Genomic DNA, 16663 nt, shown 5'->3' with positions numbered 1-16663 from the left:
TTTGCTTTAGTTTCTTGTATAACTACGTAGATTGTGAAGCTGAGAGGCTGAACCGTTTCCATCACAGGACAAATGATGAAAATTGGGCCTCCTGCAGCAGCCCATCTCCCAGTACAATTGCCCACTTTGCAACAAGGGATTTTGCAAATACTGGATGTAAATCTCCGATCAACTGAAAGAGCGCGAACGAAAAAAACCAGTCGTGTGCTGCAGATTATATTTTTTTTTTTTTAAACGGCAATTTAAAAAGTCCAAGTTCACTAGAGGATAAAGGTCTGTGCTGAGGTTAAAGGACTGTGTTTGTGCGTGAGTGGGAGGAAGGAACAGGGCTTGTTTTGCTGCTGTTGTTTTGTTACTTGGGCTGTGTTGTTCTGCCGAGCATTGTCAGCGTGCTATGTTGGCACCAGAATGTGCAGCAAGACTTGTCGGCTGCCCCCTCACACCCTTGGGTAACGCAAACAACGCTTTATACTGCACATTTCGATGCACGCTTGATAAATAAACTTGACGCTTCAACCTAGTAAACAACTTGAATTACTCATAAAATTATTTTATGGTCCTAGGTGTTCTGAGGTGACATGATGTACACGTCATCTCAGGACAGAACAGCGGTCAGTGACAATTTAAGGCAGGTCTCAGCTATTCTAAGTTTCAGAGTAACAGATTTAGATAAAAACCTGGTGCTCATACAACCTTGGTCAGAAAGTCATGAGTTCAAGACCCTCTTCAGATACTTGAGCTAAAAATCAGGTCGCACTGTCTCGAGGTAGCATTTTTTTTGGATCAGGTCCTTTTGACGACCCATTAGCTTCTCAGCTGAATATGAAGAATCTCTCAGTAGTACTTCAAGAAAGAGAAGGGAAGAAATTCTCCTCCTTAGCCATTAGTGAAGCCTCAACCATTGCTTAGAGACTCAGCAAGCCAATCCTGAAGAAGGGTCTGGTCCCGAAACGTTAACTGTTTATTCATTTCCATAGGTGCAGCCTGACCTGCTGAGTTCCTCCAGCATTTTGTATGTGTTGCTTTGGATTTCCAGCCACTGCAGAATTTCTCGTTTTTAAGCCTATTTATTTGTTTACTGGAACTAGAGTATAAACCAAAGACTGATACCAAAGTCTGGCCGCTCGCTCAATAGACAGTACCCACCACCTTTGTGTGAAACAGTTGACTCTTTCATCCCCTTTACATCTTTCCCCTCTCACCATAAAACTGCCCTCTAATTTTAAATTCCCTTATCGCAGGACTATATCCACTACAGTTGCCATTTAGTTGGCTACAAAGCACTCCGGTATGTGGTGAAGTTATAAAGCAAGTTATAAAAATAAGTTATTCTAAATTCAAAACACAAGATATTCCGTAGATGCTGCAAATCCAGGGCAGCGTACACACGCACACACAGTGCTGGAGGAACTCAGCAGTTAAGACAGGACCTACAGAAAGGAATAAAGTGTCAACATTTCAGGCCAAGACGCTTCATATTCTAATACAATTGCAAGGAAATTTTCATTGTGCCACATTCAACTAATTTCTTCCATTTCCCAAAACTACACTTCAACAGAGTGTGCATTTATCGGTCTCCAAGGAGTTCAGCAGACAGACAGCAACCACCAGGAAAGGAGTGGTGGTAAGGGAGTGGTGAGAGTAAAGATCAAATTTAACCTTAAGTTATAAAAAGCTTGCATTTTTTGAACCACGTTTCTAGGCCACAGAGCATTCCGAAGCTGATTTAAGTGTTTTCAAAGTGTAGTCAGCGTTGCAGCCAATTTGCACATTGTGCTCACACAAGCAGCAGTGATATTGACCACATAATATGCTTTAGTAGTGCTTGGTACATAAAGAATCACTTGATATAATTACAGGCCATCTCCAAGTACCAAACGGATTCAGTTTCACAGACACCTGTAAATCAATTTTTTGTAAGTTGGAAAATACATAAAAATCACTCGATGTGATAGCCATACCTCCATCAAAAGGACAGAAAACTGATGAGAATAAACAATGATCAAAAAGTGGACAGGATGAGAGGAAACTATAAATGCGAGAGAATCTACAGATGCTGGAAATCCAAAGCAACACACACAAAGCTGGAGGAACTCAGCAGATCAGGCAGCACCTATGGAGGACGGAAGGGAATAAACAGTTAATGTTTTGGACGGGACCCTTCATCAGGACTGGAAAGAAAGGAGGGGGTAGAGGCCAGAATAGAAGGTGGAGAGAGGGGGTGCAAGCTGGCAGAGGATAGGTGAGTGGGTGAGCGGGAAGGTGGGTGGGTGGGAAAGAAGAGGAAATGAAGCAAGAAGCTAGGTGGCGATAGGAGGAAGAGGTAAGCGGATGATGAAGGCAAGAGGAAACTAGTTCCGCCATCCATATCAGAATCGGGTTTATTATCACTGGCATGTGTCGTGAAATTTGTTAACTTAGCAGCAGCAGTTCAATGCAATACATAGTATAGAAAAAAAACAAGTACAAAATAATAATAAGTAAATCAATTACAGTACTCGTATATTGAACAGATTAAAAATTGTGCAAAACACAGAAATAACATGTTAAAAAGTGAGGTAGTGCTCACGGGTTCAATGTCCATTTAGGAATCAGATGGCAGAGGGGAAGAAGCTGTTCTTGAATTACTGAGTGTGTGCCTTCAGGCTTCTGTACCTTCTGCCTGATGGTAACAGTGAGAAAAGAGCATGCCCTGGATGCTGGAGGTCCTTAATAATGGACACTGCCTTTCTGAGTCACCGCTCCCTAAAGATGTCCTGGGTACTTTGTAGGCTAGTACCCAAGATGGAGCTGACTAGATTTACAAACTTCTGCAGCTTCTTTCGGTCCTGTGCAGTAGCCCCTCCATACCAGACAGTGACGCAGCCTGTCAGAATGCTTTCCACGGTACATCTATAGAAGTCTTTGCATATTTGTTGACATACCAAATCTCTTCAAACTCCTAATGAAGTATAGCCACTGTCTTGCCTTCTTTTTAACTGCATCAATATGTTGGGACCAGGTTAGATCCTCAGAGATCTTGACACCCAGGAACTTGAAACTGCTCACCCTCTCCACTTCTGATTCCCCGATGAGGATTGGTAGTGTTCCTTCGTCTTACCCTTCCTGAAGTCCACAATCAGCTCCTTCGTCTGACGTTGAGTGCCAGGTTGTTGCTGCGACACCACTCCGCTAGTTGGCATATCTCGCTCCTGTACACCCTCTCATGTCCATCTGAGATTTTACCAACAATAGCTGTATCATCAGCAAATTTATAGATGGTATTTGAGCTATGCCTAGCCACACAGTCACGTGTATATAGAGAGTAGAGCAGTGGGCTAAGCACACAGCCCTGAGGGGCACCAGCGTTGATCAGCAGTGAGAAGATGTTATCACCAATCCACACAGACTGCGGTCTTCCGGTTAGGAAGTCGAGGATCCAGTTGCAGAGGGAGGTACAGAGGTCCAGGTTCTGAAACCTCTCAATCAGGATTGTGGGAAGATGATATTAAATGCTGAGCTACAGTCGATGAAAAGCATCCTGACATAGGTTTTCGTGTTGTCCAGGAGGTCTACAGTCATTGAGATTGTATCTGCCATTGACCTATTGTGACGATAGGCAAATTGCAATGTGTCGAGATCCTGGCTGAGGCAGCAGCTCAGTCTAGTCATGAGCAAACTCTCAAAGCATTTCACTGTAGATGGAAATGCTACCGGGCGATAGTCATTACAGCAGCTTATATTATTCTTCAGGCACTGGTATAATTGTTGCCTTTTTGAAGCAAGTGGGAACTTCAACCCATAGCAGTGAGAGGTTAATGAATACATGTAGTGTCAGGTGTTTGAAGCTTGAATTTATGGGAAATCGTTTACATGTTACAGTGTCCATAAGTTGGGTGTTTGTAACCAACCACCAAAGCCTTAAATTATACCATTTTGAAACCCCCCCCCCCCGCCCCAAATCATAAGTAAATATCAATAATAACTGTTAGGGTAGAGTCAGAGAGACACAGTACACTACGGCACAGAAACAAGCCCTTTAGTCCATGCACACTATTTTGCCTGGTCCTATCCACCTGCACCCAGAACATAGCCTTCCATATGTCTCCCATTGAAGTACTTTGCCAAACTTCTCTTAAATGTTGAAATTAAACCCACTATTCACCATTTCCACTGGCAGCTCATTCCACACTCTCACCACCCTCTGTGTGAAGAAGTTCCCCTTCATGTTCCCTGTAAAGAGAACACCTTTTGCCCTTAGCCTATGACCTCTAGTTCTAGTTTCATCCAACTTCCATGGAAAAAACCTGCTTGCATTTACCCTATCTATATCCCTCAACTTTGTACACCTCTATCAAATCTCCTGTCATTCTCCTATGTTCCAGGAAATAAAGTCCTAACCTAATCGGCCTTTCCCTATAACTCAGGTCCTCAAGACCTGGCAACCTCCTTGTAAATTTTCTCTGTACTCTTTCAATCTTATTGATATCTTTCCTATAGGCAGGTGACCAGAACTGTGCACAATACTCCAAATGAGGCTTATACAGTTTCAACATAACATCCGAACTCCTGAAATCAATACTTTGATTTATGAAGGCCAACTTGCCAAAAGCTCTCTTTACGACCCCATCTGCCTGTGAGTATAAAGTTTTCAAAATCTCCAATGTCAACTATTCAACTCAGTCCAAATCTGATAAACTCTTACTTTCAGATTGTGATTTCCAGTTCTCACATCCCCCAACAGAGGGAACACATTCCCAGTAACTCAAGTCTGTTATCTGTGGAAGTTATTGTTTCCTGCACAATAGCACCAGCGACCAACAGCAACATTGTGCAGAAAGTTCACAAGGCCACTAGATACTCTTCTTCTCAATTGTCTTCTTCTGAACTGTGACTGATTGTAGCCTGGAATTTCCCTTTTAAGGATACATTTTTGAATGACTAAACGGGCTGGTGATTCTGTGATCTCCAGGGGGATTCTGCATGGCTCAGAGTGGAGAGTGTAGCCACAGTCTTCGATGGGAGTGTACACTGCGTCAATTCCTAATGGCAGAACACAAACCCATGGTCGGCTCCAGTACTCTATGTCGATTAAAGTGCCAAACAAGATTAAAATCATTAAGGAAGAGAGCGGAACTGAATGGCTCTTCAGTGCCGTCTGTCAGTGTTAGACCAGTATCCCTCTTGCTGCTGCCAACCTCGCCACAGGAGTCTTTGGTCCCAAGCTGCAAGGTTCAGCGGCTCATGGCTACGGACTCTGGGGTTTGAAGTTTAATGTCCTCAGCGCTGAATGCGCTTCAGGGCTGTGAACTCACTTTAGGGAGCGCTGCAGTTCATGTTCCATGAGTTTTTGTGCACCCTTTCCTACTATTTTCACAATTTGATGGAGACGTTCAGCACAGAATTAGCTCCACAGCTGTGACCTGCAGTCGACAGTGCTGAATTGACCGACTTGTTGGCTCCTACAGTTTGATGCTTAATGTTCTTGGTGTTATTTGTGTGCCTTCTTTGGTAGTTGCGTGATTTCTTCTTTTGTTCCCACTTTGGGCGTTTGATGGTTTTTGTTGTGTGGAGTTTTTCCTTTAAATGGGTTCTGTGGTGTTTCTTTGTTTTGTGTCTGCCCGCAAGACGACGAATCTTAAGGTTATATATTGTATACAGACACACACACACACACAGATAATAGATGTACTTTGAATATTAATGTAGAGTACAACTGTAAAATACTGCAGCCAGCACATGAAGTTCAAAGCAATACAACGAACACAAAATGCTGGAGGAACTCAGTAGGTCAGGCAGCATCTACAGAGAGGAATAACAGTCGATGTTTCAGGCTGAGGATCTTTATCAGGACTGGGGAGAGGACAGGGGAAGGAATACATCTGGCAAATATTAGATGAGACCAGTGGAGGGAGAGAGTGGAATGACATAGGTTGAAAGCTGATAGATGGAAGAGCTAAAGGGCTGAAGGAGAAATGAAACCAGTTCCACCATCCACTGGAACAGAATTTGTTCATAGAAACCACTCTTTAAAATAGTACCACAGGATCACCCACACCTGCTCGGGAAAACTGCCTTTATTCAACATTTCATCCAAAGGAATGACACCTCCACTCTCACAGCAGCTCTCAGTAACGGTAAAACTGAGCCTAGTTTTGGGACTTCCTCAGCTCCTGGATCAGAGCTGACTACCCCAACCAAGCACCAAAAGTTGATGATTTATTGATCCAAAAGAGAAAACTGAAATGTTAAAGCAATTAATTTCGCTCCCAACTCCACCATAGATGGGCCCGAGCCCGGATGTGAATTGGGGGGGGGGGGGGGTGGACTTGGGGCTAGCTACCCAAAGCTACAAAAACGCCAACAGGATCGCCAAAGATCTCATCCCTGGGAGAAGGATCGCTGAAGATGGCCTACACCTGGGGACAACTTGAAAGACTGGCCTACAATGGTAAGCTGCCGTCAGTGGCCTATGCCCCAGCAGGGGTGATGAGTCAACCCCCTCCAACTAGCCTTCAGCGGTACACACCTTCTTGGGCCTGTCCAATGTCCCATTCTCGTTTCCTGTTGGTTGCTCTTCCCTTATCCAGTATTTCCCAGCGGGTAATTCGATCCAGTTGCAGCCAACAACATCACAATCCACCATGAATCTAATAAAACATCAAATGAAACACAAAGTACAAGCATTGCAATAAAATAACCTTTTCAATGGTGGAAATAAATCAGCCATGATGTATTGGCGGAAGAAACTAGATGGGCTGAATGGCCTCTTTCTGCTCCTATATCTTATGGTCAAATCCACTCCTTTCAAAAGAGCACCACGGTAGTGTAGTGGTTGGTGCAACACTATTACAGCATGGGGCATCAGAGTTCGGAGTTCAATGCGACATCACCTGTAAGGAAACCATTTATCCACCTCATGGAATGCATAGATTTTCAGTGGATGCTCTAGTTTGCACCCACAGTCCAAAGACCTACCAGTCAATAAGTTAACTGCTCATTGTAAATTGTCCCATGATTAGGCTATGGTTAAATTGGGCGACGCTGGGGCAGCACAGCTCGAAGGGCAAGAATGGTCTTTTCCACACTGTATCTCAATAAACAATCCCTCCAAAACTGCGAAAATTTTTAAGAAACAGGCCAAATAAATTGGACTCCTACCACAAGAAATTTGTGTGATCTACTGGATTATCAACAGCATCCCCGAAGTTAAACAGATGTCTTAGTGGGAGGGGGAAATTCCTGGGTTTGGTACTTTAGACAACTGAAAGTTCAACCAATCATGGGGAAATCAAAATTGGAGATGTACAAGAAACTAGATTCAAAGAACTGTAAACAAACTCTGTAGGGCTAGAGGGTTACAGATATGAAAGGGCTACAACCATGCTAGGTAACGAAGGTCCCCATAAAATGGAGGGGCCTTTTAAGCAGAAGTGAAAATTTTAAAAAGGTTAAAATTTTAAAACAAAGCAAGATTAGCTTTGTGTCACATGGATATCAAAACATATAGACAAATATGCCATTTCTGTCAACTCAACGGGAATTGTGCTGGGTAGCCCACAAACGTCACCATACTTCGGGCAGCAATGTCACATGCCCACAACTCACTAAGACAACACACACAAAATGCTGGAGGGACTAACCGTACGTCTTTGGGATGTAGGAAACAACCCGAACACCCTCAGGAAACCCAGGCGGTCACAGGGGGTGGGGGGGGGGGGGTAAACATACAAGCTTCTTGCAGGCAATGGAGAGAGTTGAACCCCGATTAATGAAAGCTGATGCTGCAAAGCAACGTGTTGCTACACTACGGTGCCGCAGAGTTTTTGATAAACTTATATTAATGAAAGATGATGGGAAGCAAGATAGAAGTGGCAGCAAGGAAGCACAGCAGTTTTCAAAGTTCAAGATAAATTCATTATTAAAGTACATATCTATCACCAGATACAACCCTGCAGCCATACACAGTAAATCCAAGAAACACAATAGAATTAATGAAAGACCACACCTAATTAGATCAATGAAGGACCACACCAAATAGGATGGACAAACAACCAATGAACAAAAGATGACAAGCTTTTCAAAAACTAAAGAAAAATTTATTATTGTAATAAGCAATAAATATCGAGAACACAAGATGAAGAGTCCTTGAAAGTGAGTCCATATGTTGTTAAGTGGATTGAAGCTATCCCCTCTTGATCAAGCGCCTGATGATTGAGGGGTAATAAGTGTTCTTGAACCTGGTGTTGTGGATCCTGAGGCTCCTGTACCTCCTTCCTGATGGCAGCAGCAAGAGGAGAGCGTGTCCTGAGTGGTTTTGGTCCCCACAACAACTCTCTCACCATGTCAGAAAGACCAAGGAGCTAATTATTGGCTTCAGGAGGAGAAAACCAGATGTCCATGAGCCAGTCCTCATCAGGGGTTAGAAGTGGAGAGAGTCTGCAACTTTAAATTGATGATGGGCGCTGCTTTCCATTTAGAGGTGCTCAATGATGGGGAAGGATGTGCCCGTGACGGACTGGGCTGCATCCGCTACTTTTTGTGGGATTTTCCATTCAAGGACATTGGCGTTTCCACACCAGGCCGTTACGCAATCAGCCTAGACACTCTCCACCACACACCTACAGAAGTTTGTCAAAGTTTTGGATGTCACGCCAAATCCTCACAAACTTCTAAGTACAGGCACTGCCGTTCTTCATAATGGCACTTATGTGCTGGACCCGGAAAGATCCTCTGAAATGATAACACCAAGCAATTTAAAGTTGCAGACTTCTAACCCCCGATGAGGACTGGCTCATGGACATCTGGTTTTCTCCTCCTGAAGCCGATAGTTAGCTCCTTGGTCTTTCTGACATTGTGAGTGGTTGTACCACTCAGCCAGATTTTCTATCTCCCTCCTTATATGCTGATACATCAGCACCTTTGATTTGGTCAACGACAGTGGTGATGTCAGCAAACTTGAATGTGGCTTTGGAGCCGTGCTTAGCCTCAAGTCACAAGTACAAAGTAGAGCAGGGGCTAGGCACACAGCCTTGTGGTGCACTTGTGCTGATGGAGATGTGGAGGAGATGTTTTTGCCACTCTGAACTGAACAGGGTTTACAAGTGAGGAAATCGGGGATCCCGTTGCACAAAGAGGTATTGAGGCCTTGAAGTTTATTGATTAGTTTTGAAGGGATGATACTATTGAATGCTGAGCTGTAGTCAATGAAGAGTATCCTGATGTATGCACCTTCACTGTCCAGATGTCCCAGGGTTGAGTAAAAAGCCAATGAAATGGCATCTGCCTGTTGTGACAGCAGTCAAATTGCAATGAATCCAAGTCACTTCTCTGGCTGGAGTTGATATGTTTCATCACATCTTCACAGAGCACTTCATCACAGTCAATGTGAGTGCTGCTGGATGATAAGTCATTGAGGCAGGATTCTACATTCTTCTTACGCACTTTATAATTGAAGCCTGCTTGAAGCAGGTGGTTACTTCAGACTGCCAAAGCAAAAGGTTTAAGGTCTCGGTGAACACTCCAGCCAGTCGATCAGCACATCTTTAGTACTTGGCCACATACCCCATCTGGATTGGATGCTTTCCATAGGTTCACCTTCCTGAAGAATGCTCTTGCGTCGGCCTCAGAGACTAAAATCACAAAGTCATCAGGAAAGTGGGTGTTTGTGAAGGTAACTCCATGTATTGACAGTCAAAGCGAGCATAAAAGGCATTGAGCTCATCTGGAAGCAAAGCCCTATTGTCACCTATGTCACTCGATTTCACTTTGCAAGAGGTAACAGCATTCAAGCCCTGCCTCAGTTATTGACCATCCTGCAGTCCGAAACATTTAATCCAAAATTCCCACCATATGAGACAGCTTTCTGGAAATTGCACCTATATTTCTTGTATCTTACTTGGTTGCCAGACCTGAATGCCACCGATCTGGCCCTCAGCAGATTGCATGGTTCATCAAGAGCTTCTGCTTGAGGAAGATTCTGAATGATTTTGTGTCTACGATTACTTTTATAAAATCTGTGACAACCGTGGTGTGTTTATTCAGGTCCTGTGTCCTTGAACACGGCCCCGTCCACCGACTCAAAGCAATCTTGTAGCCGCTCCTCTACCCCCCCGACCACTTCTTTGTTGTCCCCCATCTCTGGAGCATTGCTTTAGCCTGTGCCTATACGTAGGCAAGAGGACAGCCAAATAATATTTCACAAAATGTGGTCTAGGCATGGAACGGTAGGCATTTCTAATCGCAGTATAGCAGTGGTCAAGTGTGTTGGGACCCCTGGTGCTACAGGTTATATGTTGATAATAACTGGGCAGAAATGTCTTCATAAAGCCTGATGGAAGTCCCCGACAATGATCTGAAAGGTGTCAGGGCAGTCTATTTCTTGTCTGGTGATGGCAGCACTCGATATCTCCATTGCGTGATTAACATCGGGCTTTAGTCGGTATGCAAACTGCAATCAGGATCACAAAGAAGAACGCTCTTGACAAGTCAAATGGTCAGCACTTAATGTCTGAGTACAACAAAGAGTTGATCAAGGATTTTACAGCACTTGTGTTCTCCGACTGAGGTTCAATTACTACCGATGCCTACAGAGTTTGACCACATGGGTTTCCTTGGGTGCTCCAGTTTCCTCCCACGTTCCAAAGACATACAGGTCAGGGTTAGTAGGTCGTGAACGTGCTGTTGGCACCAGAAGTGCGGCAACTCTTGCAGGCCACCACCAGCGCATCCTTGGACTGTGTTGGTCAATACTGACGCATTTTAAAGATTAGCTTGGGCAGGAGATAATACCAGGCATGGCCAACCTCTCAAAGCACTCGATCACTGTAGATCATATCGCAGTCCTACAAACAGCACCAGTCACTTTGGTTTATATTAAGTGTGCAAGGAGCTCCTGAACTCAGATGAGTGCAGTAGTGGTAGAGGGATTAGTGTGGGGGGGGGGGGGGGAGAAAGGAGAGGAGAAAGAGGTGGAACTTGTCCACAAAGTGAAGGTGGGTGTCAGAGAACAGAGCTCATGTTACCTTGGACAGTTCAATTCCTGCCATTCTCTGGAAGGTGTTCGTATACTCTCCCAGTGACCACGTGGGCTTCCTCCCACATTCCAAAGAAACATGGTTTAGGGTTATTAAGTTGTGGGCATGCTCAGTTTGTGCTGGAAGCACTGCGACATTTGCGGGCTGCTGACAGTACATCCCTGGACTGCTCTAGTCGTTTACGCAAATGAACCAGTTCAATGCTTCAGATGACAAATAAAGAAAAACTTTATAACTGCATTTAGTCTTACAGTGATAAGGGTTTCAGCGTCCAACAACGACACAAAGGGGAACGCTGCCAAGAAGCTCATCTTGAGGCCAAAGGTGACCACAATGTTTTGGTCCAGTTCAGCTTCAGGCAGTTGTCAGAGACAGGGGAATGAAGTCACTGTGAGAATCAAAGGTAAGTGCATCCACATGTCACCCATTTTCTGTAGGTTCACAGCACAAAACGACTGAACTGACAACGCCACCAGACCTGTCCAACACTTGCCATCACTACTCGCTGCGGGTTTGCTGGGATTCACATGATCTGGCCACAACACCCAATTGGATCAAAAATAAATGAACAGAATCAGTATCTTATTTTAAAAAAACACACACAATCGGTGCAGATAGTGTAAAAATCTCCACCACATCTGCCACTACAAAGCTGACATCAGCCAGTTTCGTTAGAACAGCAGTGGAAACTGCAAGCAGTTTCAAACCCCTGGAAATGCACATGTCACACAGCTTCCAATGGTCCCACAACACATCTTCTATGGTTAAGAAAGCTCACCAATGCCTCTACTTTCTTGAGGCGGCTGGAGAGACTGGGACTACGCACATCGATACTCGTGACCTTCTACAGATGTGCAGTGGGACAGCGTCCTAACATGCTGCATTACCGTGTGGAATGGAAACTTCACCACGGTGGACAGGAGAGCTCTACAACTGATAGTTAAAACTGCCCAACATCAGCCACCAAGGATATATATACACACAGAAAGATGCCGGAAGAAAGGCCAGCAATATCATGAAGGATCCCACCCACCCTGCTCATGGCTCTGGAGTAACAATCATTTCACTCTCCTTTATGTTCGCCTGTGAAGAATGAACAAGCAATCGAGGTGTGGGAGACAAAGCATTTTATGCCTGAACTTTGAACTTTTCAATTTTGAAGGATGCTTGAGGTGCAAAGTGACAACAGCATCTGAACTTGACTGGTGAATTATTCTACAATCTACTTGGCTCTCTGTACTAAAACTAAACAGTAAAAGTGGTGGAAACCGAACTTTATCACTGGTAATTTATTTTTTTAATTCAGGCTTCTTCCCCTTTCCTTTCCAGACCTGCTGAAGAGTCTCGACCCAAAACATTGACTGTCTATTCCCCACCATCGATGCTGCCTGACCCGCTGAGCTCCTCCAGCATTTTATGTGCGTTCCTCTGCCCGTTTCCATAGTTCAGAGATGCCCCCTAATGGCAAAAGCCCAACACTGCAACTGTCCCACAAAGGTGGTATTACAGCAATAAAATACCTCCCTAATGTTCAAATTTCTCATCAAAGTGCGCACACCATACACAACTGTGAGATTCATCTTCTTGCAGACGGCCACAAAACAGAGAAACGCAAAGACCGACAAACATCCAACATGCAAAAGAGGACAAGTTGTGCAAATAATAAAAAGAGTAAGCAAATAAAACATAGAACCGAGCTGCAGGGTCCATGAGGGGGAGTCTGTGGCTGTGGAGTCAGTAGAGCCCTGAGGCAAATGAGGCCAGTCCAGGAGCCCAATAGCTACAGGGGCAACAACTACTCCCAAGCTGGAGACGTGGCACCAGGTCTCCTACACCTCCCACCCCAATGGTAGTAGCAAGAAGATAGGGAGACTGGCCAAACACAGGCAATGTATGCATTATGATCAGAGATTAAGGGAGCTAGGGTTTTACTCTGGAGAGGAGGATGATGAGAGGAGACATGACAAAGGTATACAAGATATTAAGAGGAATAGATAGAGTGGACAACCAGCGCCTGTTCCCCAGGGCACCACTGCTCAATACAAGAGGACATGGCTTTAAGGTAAGGGGTGGGACGTTCAAGGGGGATATTCGAAGAAGGTTTTTTTACTCAGAGAGTGGTTGGTGCATGGAATGCACTGCCTGAGTCAGTGGTGGAGGCAGATACACTAGTGAAATTTAAGAGACAACTGGACAGGTATATGGAGGAACTTAAGGCAGGGTTTAAGGGTCGGCACAATGTTGTGGGCCGAAGGGCCTGTACTGTGCTGTATTGTTCTATGTAACTGTGTTGAACACCAGTTCATTTTCCACTCTCGAGCCTTGACGCTTTAATCTGAGGCTACATTTTTTTTTAAATCGATGCGGAGCAGTGGATGCGAACACCGGTTCATTTTCCGTTCTCAGGCCCCGACATGTTAATCCGTGCCAGTGATGGCCAACCTTCCTCTTGAAGGTGCCATAGACAGGTTGGCCGAATTCTTCAGGAGATCATATGATCGCTAGTTGGTTTAGCCCTTTCAAAAGTTTATTTCTAAAAGTAAACCTTTAAAGAATTATTCTGCTAGCCAAGGAATTAATTCCCATTCTGGAAAATGAAATCTAACATAGTATCCACCCTCCATGGGGCTCAAGGACAGTTTTCCCACGGCTACAAGACAATTGAACTGACAATGATAATCTTTCTCACCATGACCCTCATACCTTATTTAAATTAGCATTATTTGTCACACAGACATCGAAACACAGTGAAAAGCATCACTGACGTCAACAACCACCACAGTCTAAGGGTGTGCCGGGAGCAATCTGCAAGTGCCACCATACCCCGGTGCCAAAATAGCACGCACACAACTTATTAGCCCCAACTCACACTTTAGGGTGTGGGAGGAAAGCGGAGTCCCTGGAGGAAACTCACACAGTCACAGGGAGAACGTACAAACACCTTACAGGCAGTAGCAGCAACTGAACCCCAACCATTGGCACTGTAAAGTGTTACCCTATCCACTACAATACCATGCTGCCCTTAATTGTCGTTCTGCACAGCGGTCTTTGTAAACGTATCACTAGGTTCAGTATCCTGCTACTGCTTTTGCCTCAGTATACTTCTGTTTGATATGATCCGTCTAGCTGGCATGCAAACACGTTTTTCACTGGATGTGACAATAAACTAATTTACCCAAAAAAGTGAGAAACCACCACAGTGTCAGTGGAATTTCCGCTCACTCGAGACTTTTAAAATGAAGTCCTGCCTGTCCTCCGACAGTACATGAAAGATAGTGTGACACAAAACCAAAGGGCAGCGGGGAACTTTTCCTGGTACCCTGGCCCTATGTAGCCCTCAATTAATATTTACTAAAAAGATTATCAGGTTCAAGAACAGCTACTTCCCCTCAAATACCTGAATTTTTGGAACAAGATCAGCAGAACCCTAACCACCAACACAAGAGATTTTACAAATGCTAGAAATCCAAAATAGCGACACACACACACACACACACACACACACACACGCACATACATTTTGGGTCGATCTTAGGAGTGGAGGAGAAGGTCAGTACAACATGTGCCAAAGGGCCTGAATTGTGTTGTAATGTGTTCTATCGATCTTAATCACTACAGTGGCCACTTCCATTACATTGCACTTTTTTTGTTCAAATTGTGCTCTTTCTTGTAAAATTTCAGCACAATTTATGTTTTTTTTTGTGAATGGTGCTTATATTCTGCTAAGTGCCTGTTGTGTAGCTGCAAGTTAACTTTTTCATTGCATCTGTGCATCTGAGAATAAATGACTCTTGACTCCAAGGTCGCTGTAGGACCTTGCTATGCACAAATTAGCTACTGTTTCCTACAAGGTCCAAGATGCAAACATATTTATCACTCGTACATCGAAGCAATGAAATGCATCGTTTGCGTTAACAACCAACATATCCGACGTTACACTGAGGGCAGCCCGCAAATGTCGCCAGACTTACAATGATTCACTTAAAAAGTACTTTATATCAGATGTCAAGACTTAATACGGAGATGTCATAAACAATGTTTCTTAATCAATTGCTTTAACACTCACACAGGAACAGTAAATACCTGATTTCAAAGTCTATGTTGGCCTCATATGCTTGATAGTTGGACATTGGCATTGAGCTAAAGCGAAAACCTTGTTCCAACAGACGTTTAGCTGGGGCAATGAGACGAGGTAGCGCCATGGTGATTTTCAAGAATGGTGACTTCTTGTTTCCTCCATAGCAGTACATATCTGTAATAGCACATTCATCCATTAAAAGCAACCCCTCAGTAACATTTTTATTTTATTTATTTAGAGATGCAGCCACCCAGGAACCCACCTTTTTAACCCAAGCCTAATCATGGGACAATTTACAGTGACTAATTAACCTACTGACCCATAATCTTTGGACTGTGGGAGGAAACCGGAACACCCGGAGAAAATCCACACAGTCTTGGCGAGAACATACAAACTCCTTACAGTCAATGCCAAAATTGCACTCTGAACTCCGACACTGCAGGCTGTAATATATTAGTTATACTGCACAGAAACAGGTCCCTTGGCCCAACTATTCCATGCCAACCAAGATGTATCTGAGCTGGTCCCATTTATCTGCTTTTGCCCTGAATGAAAAAGTTACCCCCACCCCAGTCTCTTTTAAACCTTTCTCCTCTCACTCAATCGACCCTGCACGAGAAAAAAAAAGGACTGTGACCATCCACCTTATCAATGTCCATCATGATCTTATAAGCCTCTATAAAGTCACTTATCAACCTCCTGCACTCCAAGGAATAAAGACCCACACGGCCCAGTTTCACCTTATAAGTGTTCTTCACTGGCTGGGATAAGCTTTGAAATATCATAAAGGGATATGTAAGGAGTTATTGAAGTGGATTTTTTTTCTTTATAATCTAAAAGCCACAGAGCAACACAGGCCTTTCAGCCCAGTTCATCCATCCCAACCAACATGACCATCTAAATGAGTCTTTTTGCCCCAGCGTTCCCCTAAATCTTTCTTATCAATACACTTCATCGGGCATATACACCACCCTCTCCATTAGGTTGCCCCTTAATTCCATTTTAATGCCTTCCCCACTCAACTTAAACCTATGCTCTAGTTTTTATTCCATTATTCTGAGAAAAACAAGGACAGCATTCACCCTATCTATACCACCCCATAGATTTACCTCTGCAAGTCCTCCCCTTAGTTGCCTATGGGCAAAGGAATAAAGTCCCAGCCTGTCCCTGTAACTCAGGCCCTCAACTCCAGGCAATATGCTCAGATTTTCTTTGCATTCTTTCCAGCTTAATGACAGATCCCCTCTGAAAGGTAAACAAAACTGTGCACAATTCTCCAGATACAGCCTTACGAACATCCTATAGACCTAATGTAACGTCCCAGCGCCTGGCAGAATTCACTCTTCTCCAGTGTCTGCACAATCTCCCTCCTCCAACAACGTACAAGTTTTTGTCAGTTCAGAAAGACTTCTGATCCACCTCTTATTACTTTTAGACTTCCTGATGCTCCTCAGTACAAGTTTTTGGCCCGTTTCATAGTCGCAGAGAAATAGAGCTCGTAACAGACCATTCAGCCCAATTCAGCTATGCCAACCATCAAGTGTCTATATTTGACCCATATCCTTCTGAA

At 44.1% G+C, this 16663-nt stretch overlaps 1 protein-coding gene across 4 annotated transcripts in view; it reads right to left on the bottom strand.

Annotated features, from left to right (window-relative positions):
• Positions 1–16663, bottom strand: part of pold1 (polymerase (DNA directed), delta 1, catalytic subunit) — a 228747-nt gene that overhangs the window by 187383 nt on the left and 24701 nt on the right. For all 4 annotated transcript variants that reach the window (XM_073033971.1, XM_073033969.1, XM_073033968.1 and 1 more), the window contains exons 6-7: positions 15099–15267; positions 6509–6629 (exon numbers count right to left, since the gene is read on the bottom strand). In XM_073033971.1, the coding sequence (XP_072890072.1) occupies positions 6509–6629; positions 15099–15267 (290 nt within the window). The remainder of the gene's footprint in view (positions 1–6508; positions 6630–15098; positions 15268–16663) is intronic.

This window comes from Hemitrygon akajei, chromosome 31 (genome assembly GCF_048418815.1).
Source record: "Hemitrygon akajei chromosome 31, sHemAka1.3, whole genome shotgun sequence".
In the NCBI taxonomy this organism is placed as follows: domain Eukaryota; kingdom Metazoa; phylum Chordata; class Chondrichthyes; order Myliobatiformes; family Dasyatidae; genus Hemitrygon; species Hemitrygon akajei.
Note: the sequence above shows the minus strand (reverse complement) of the source record. Positions and strands in the feature narration are given on the sequence as shown.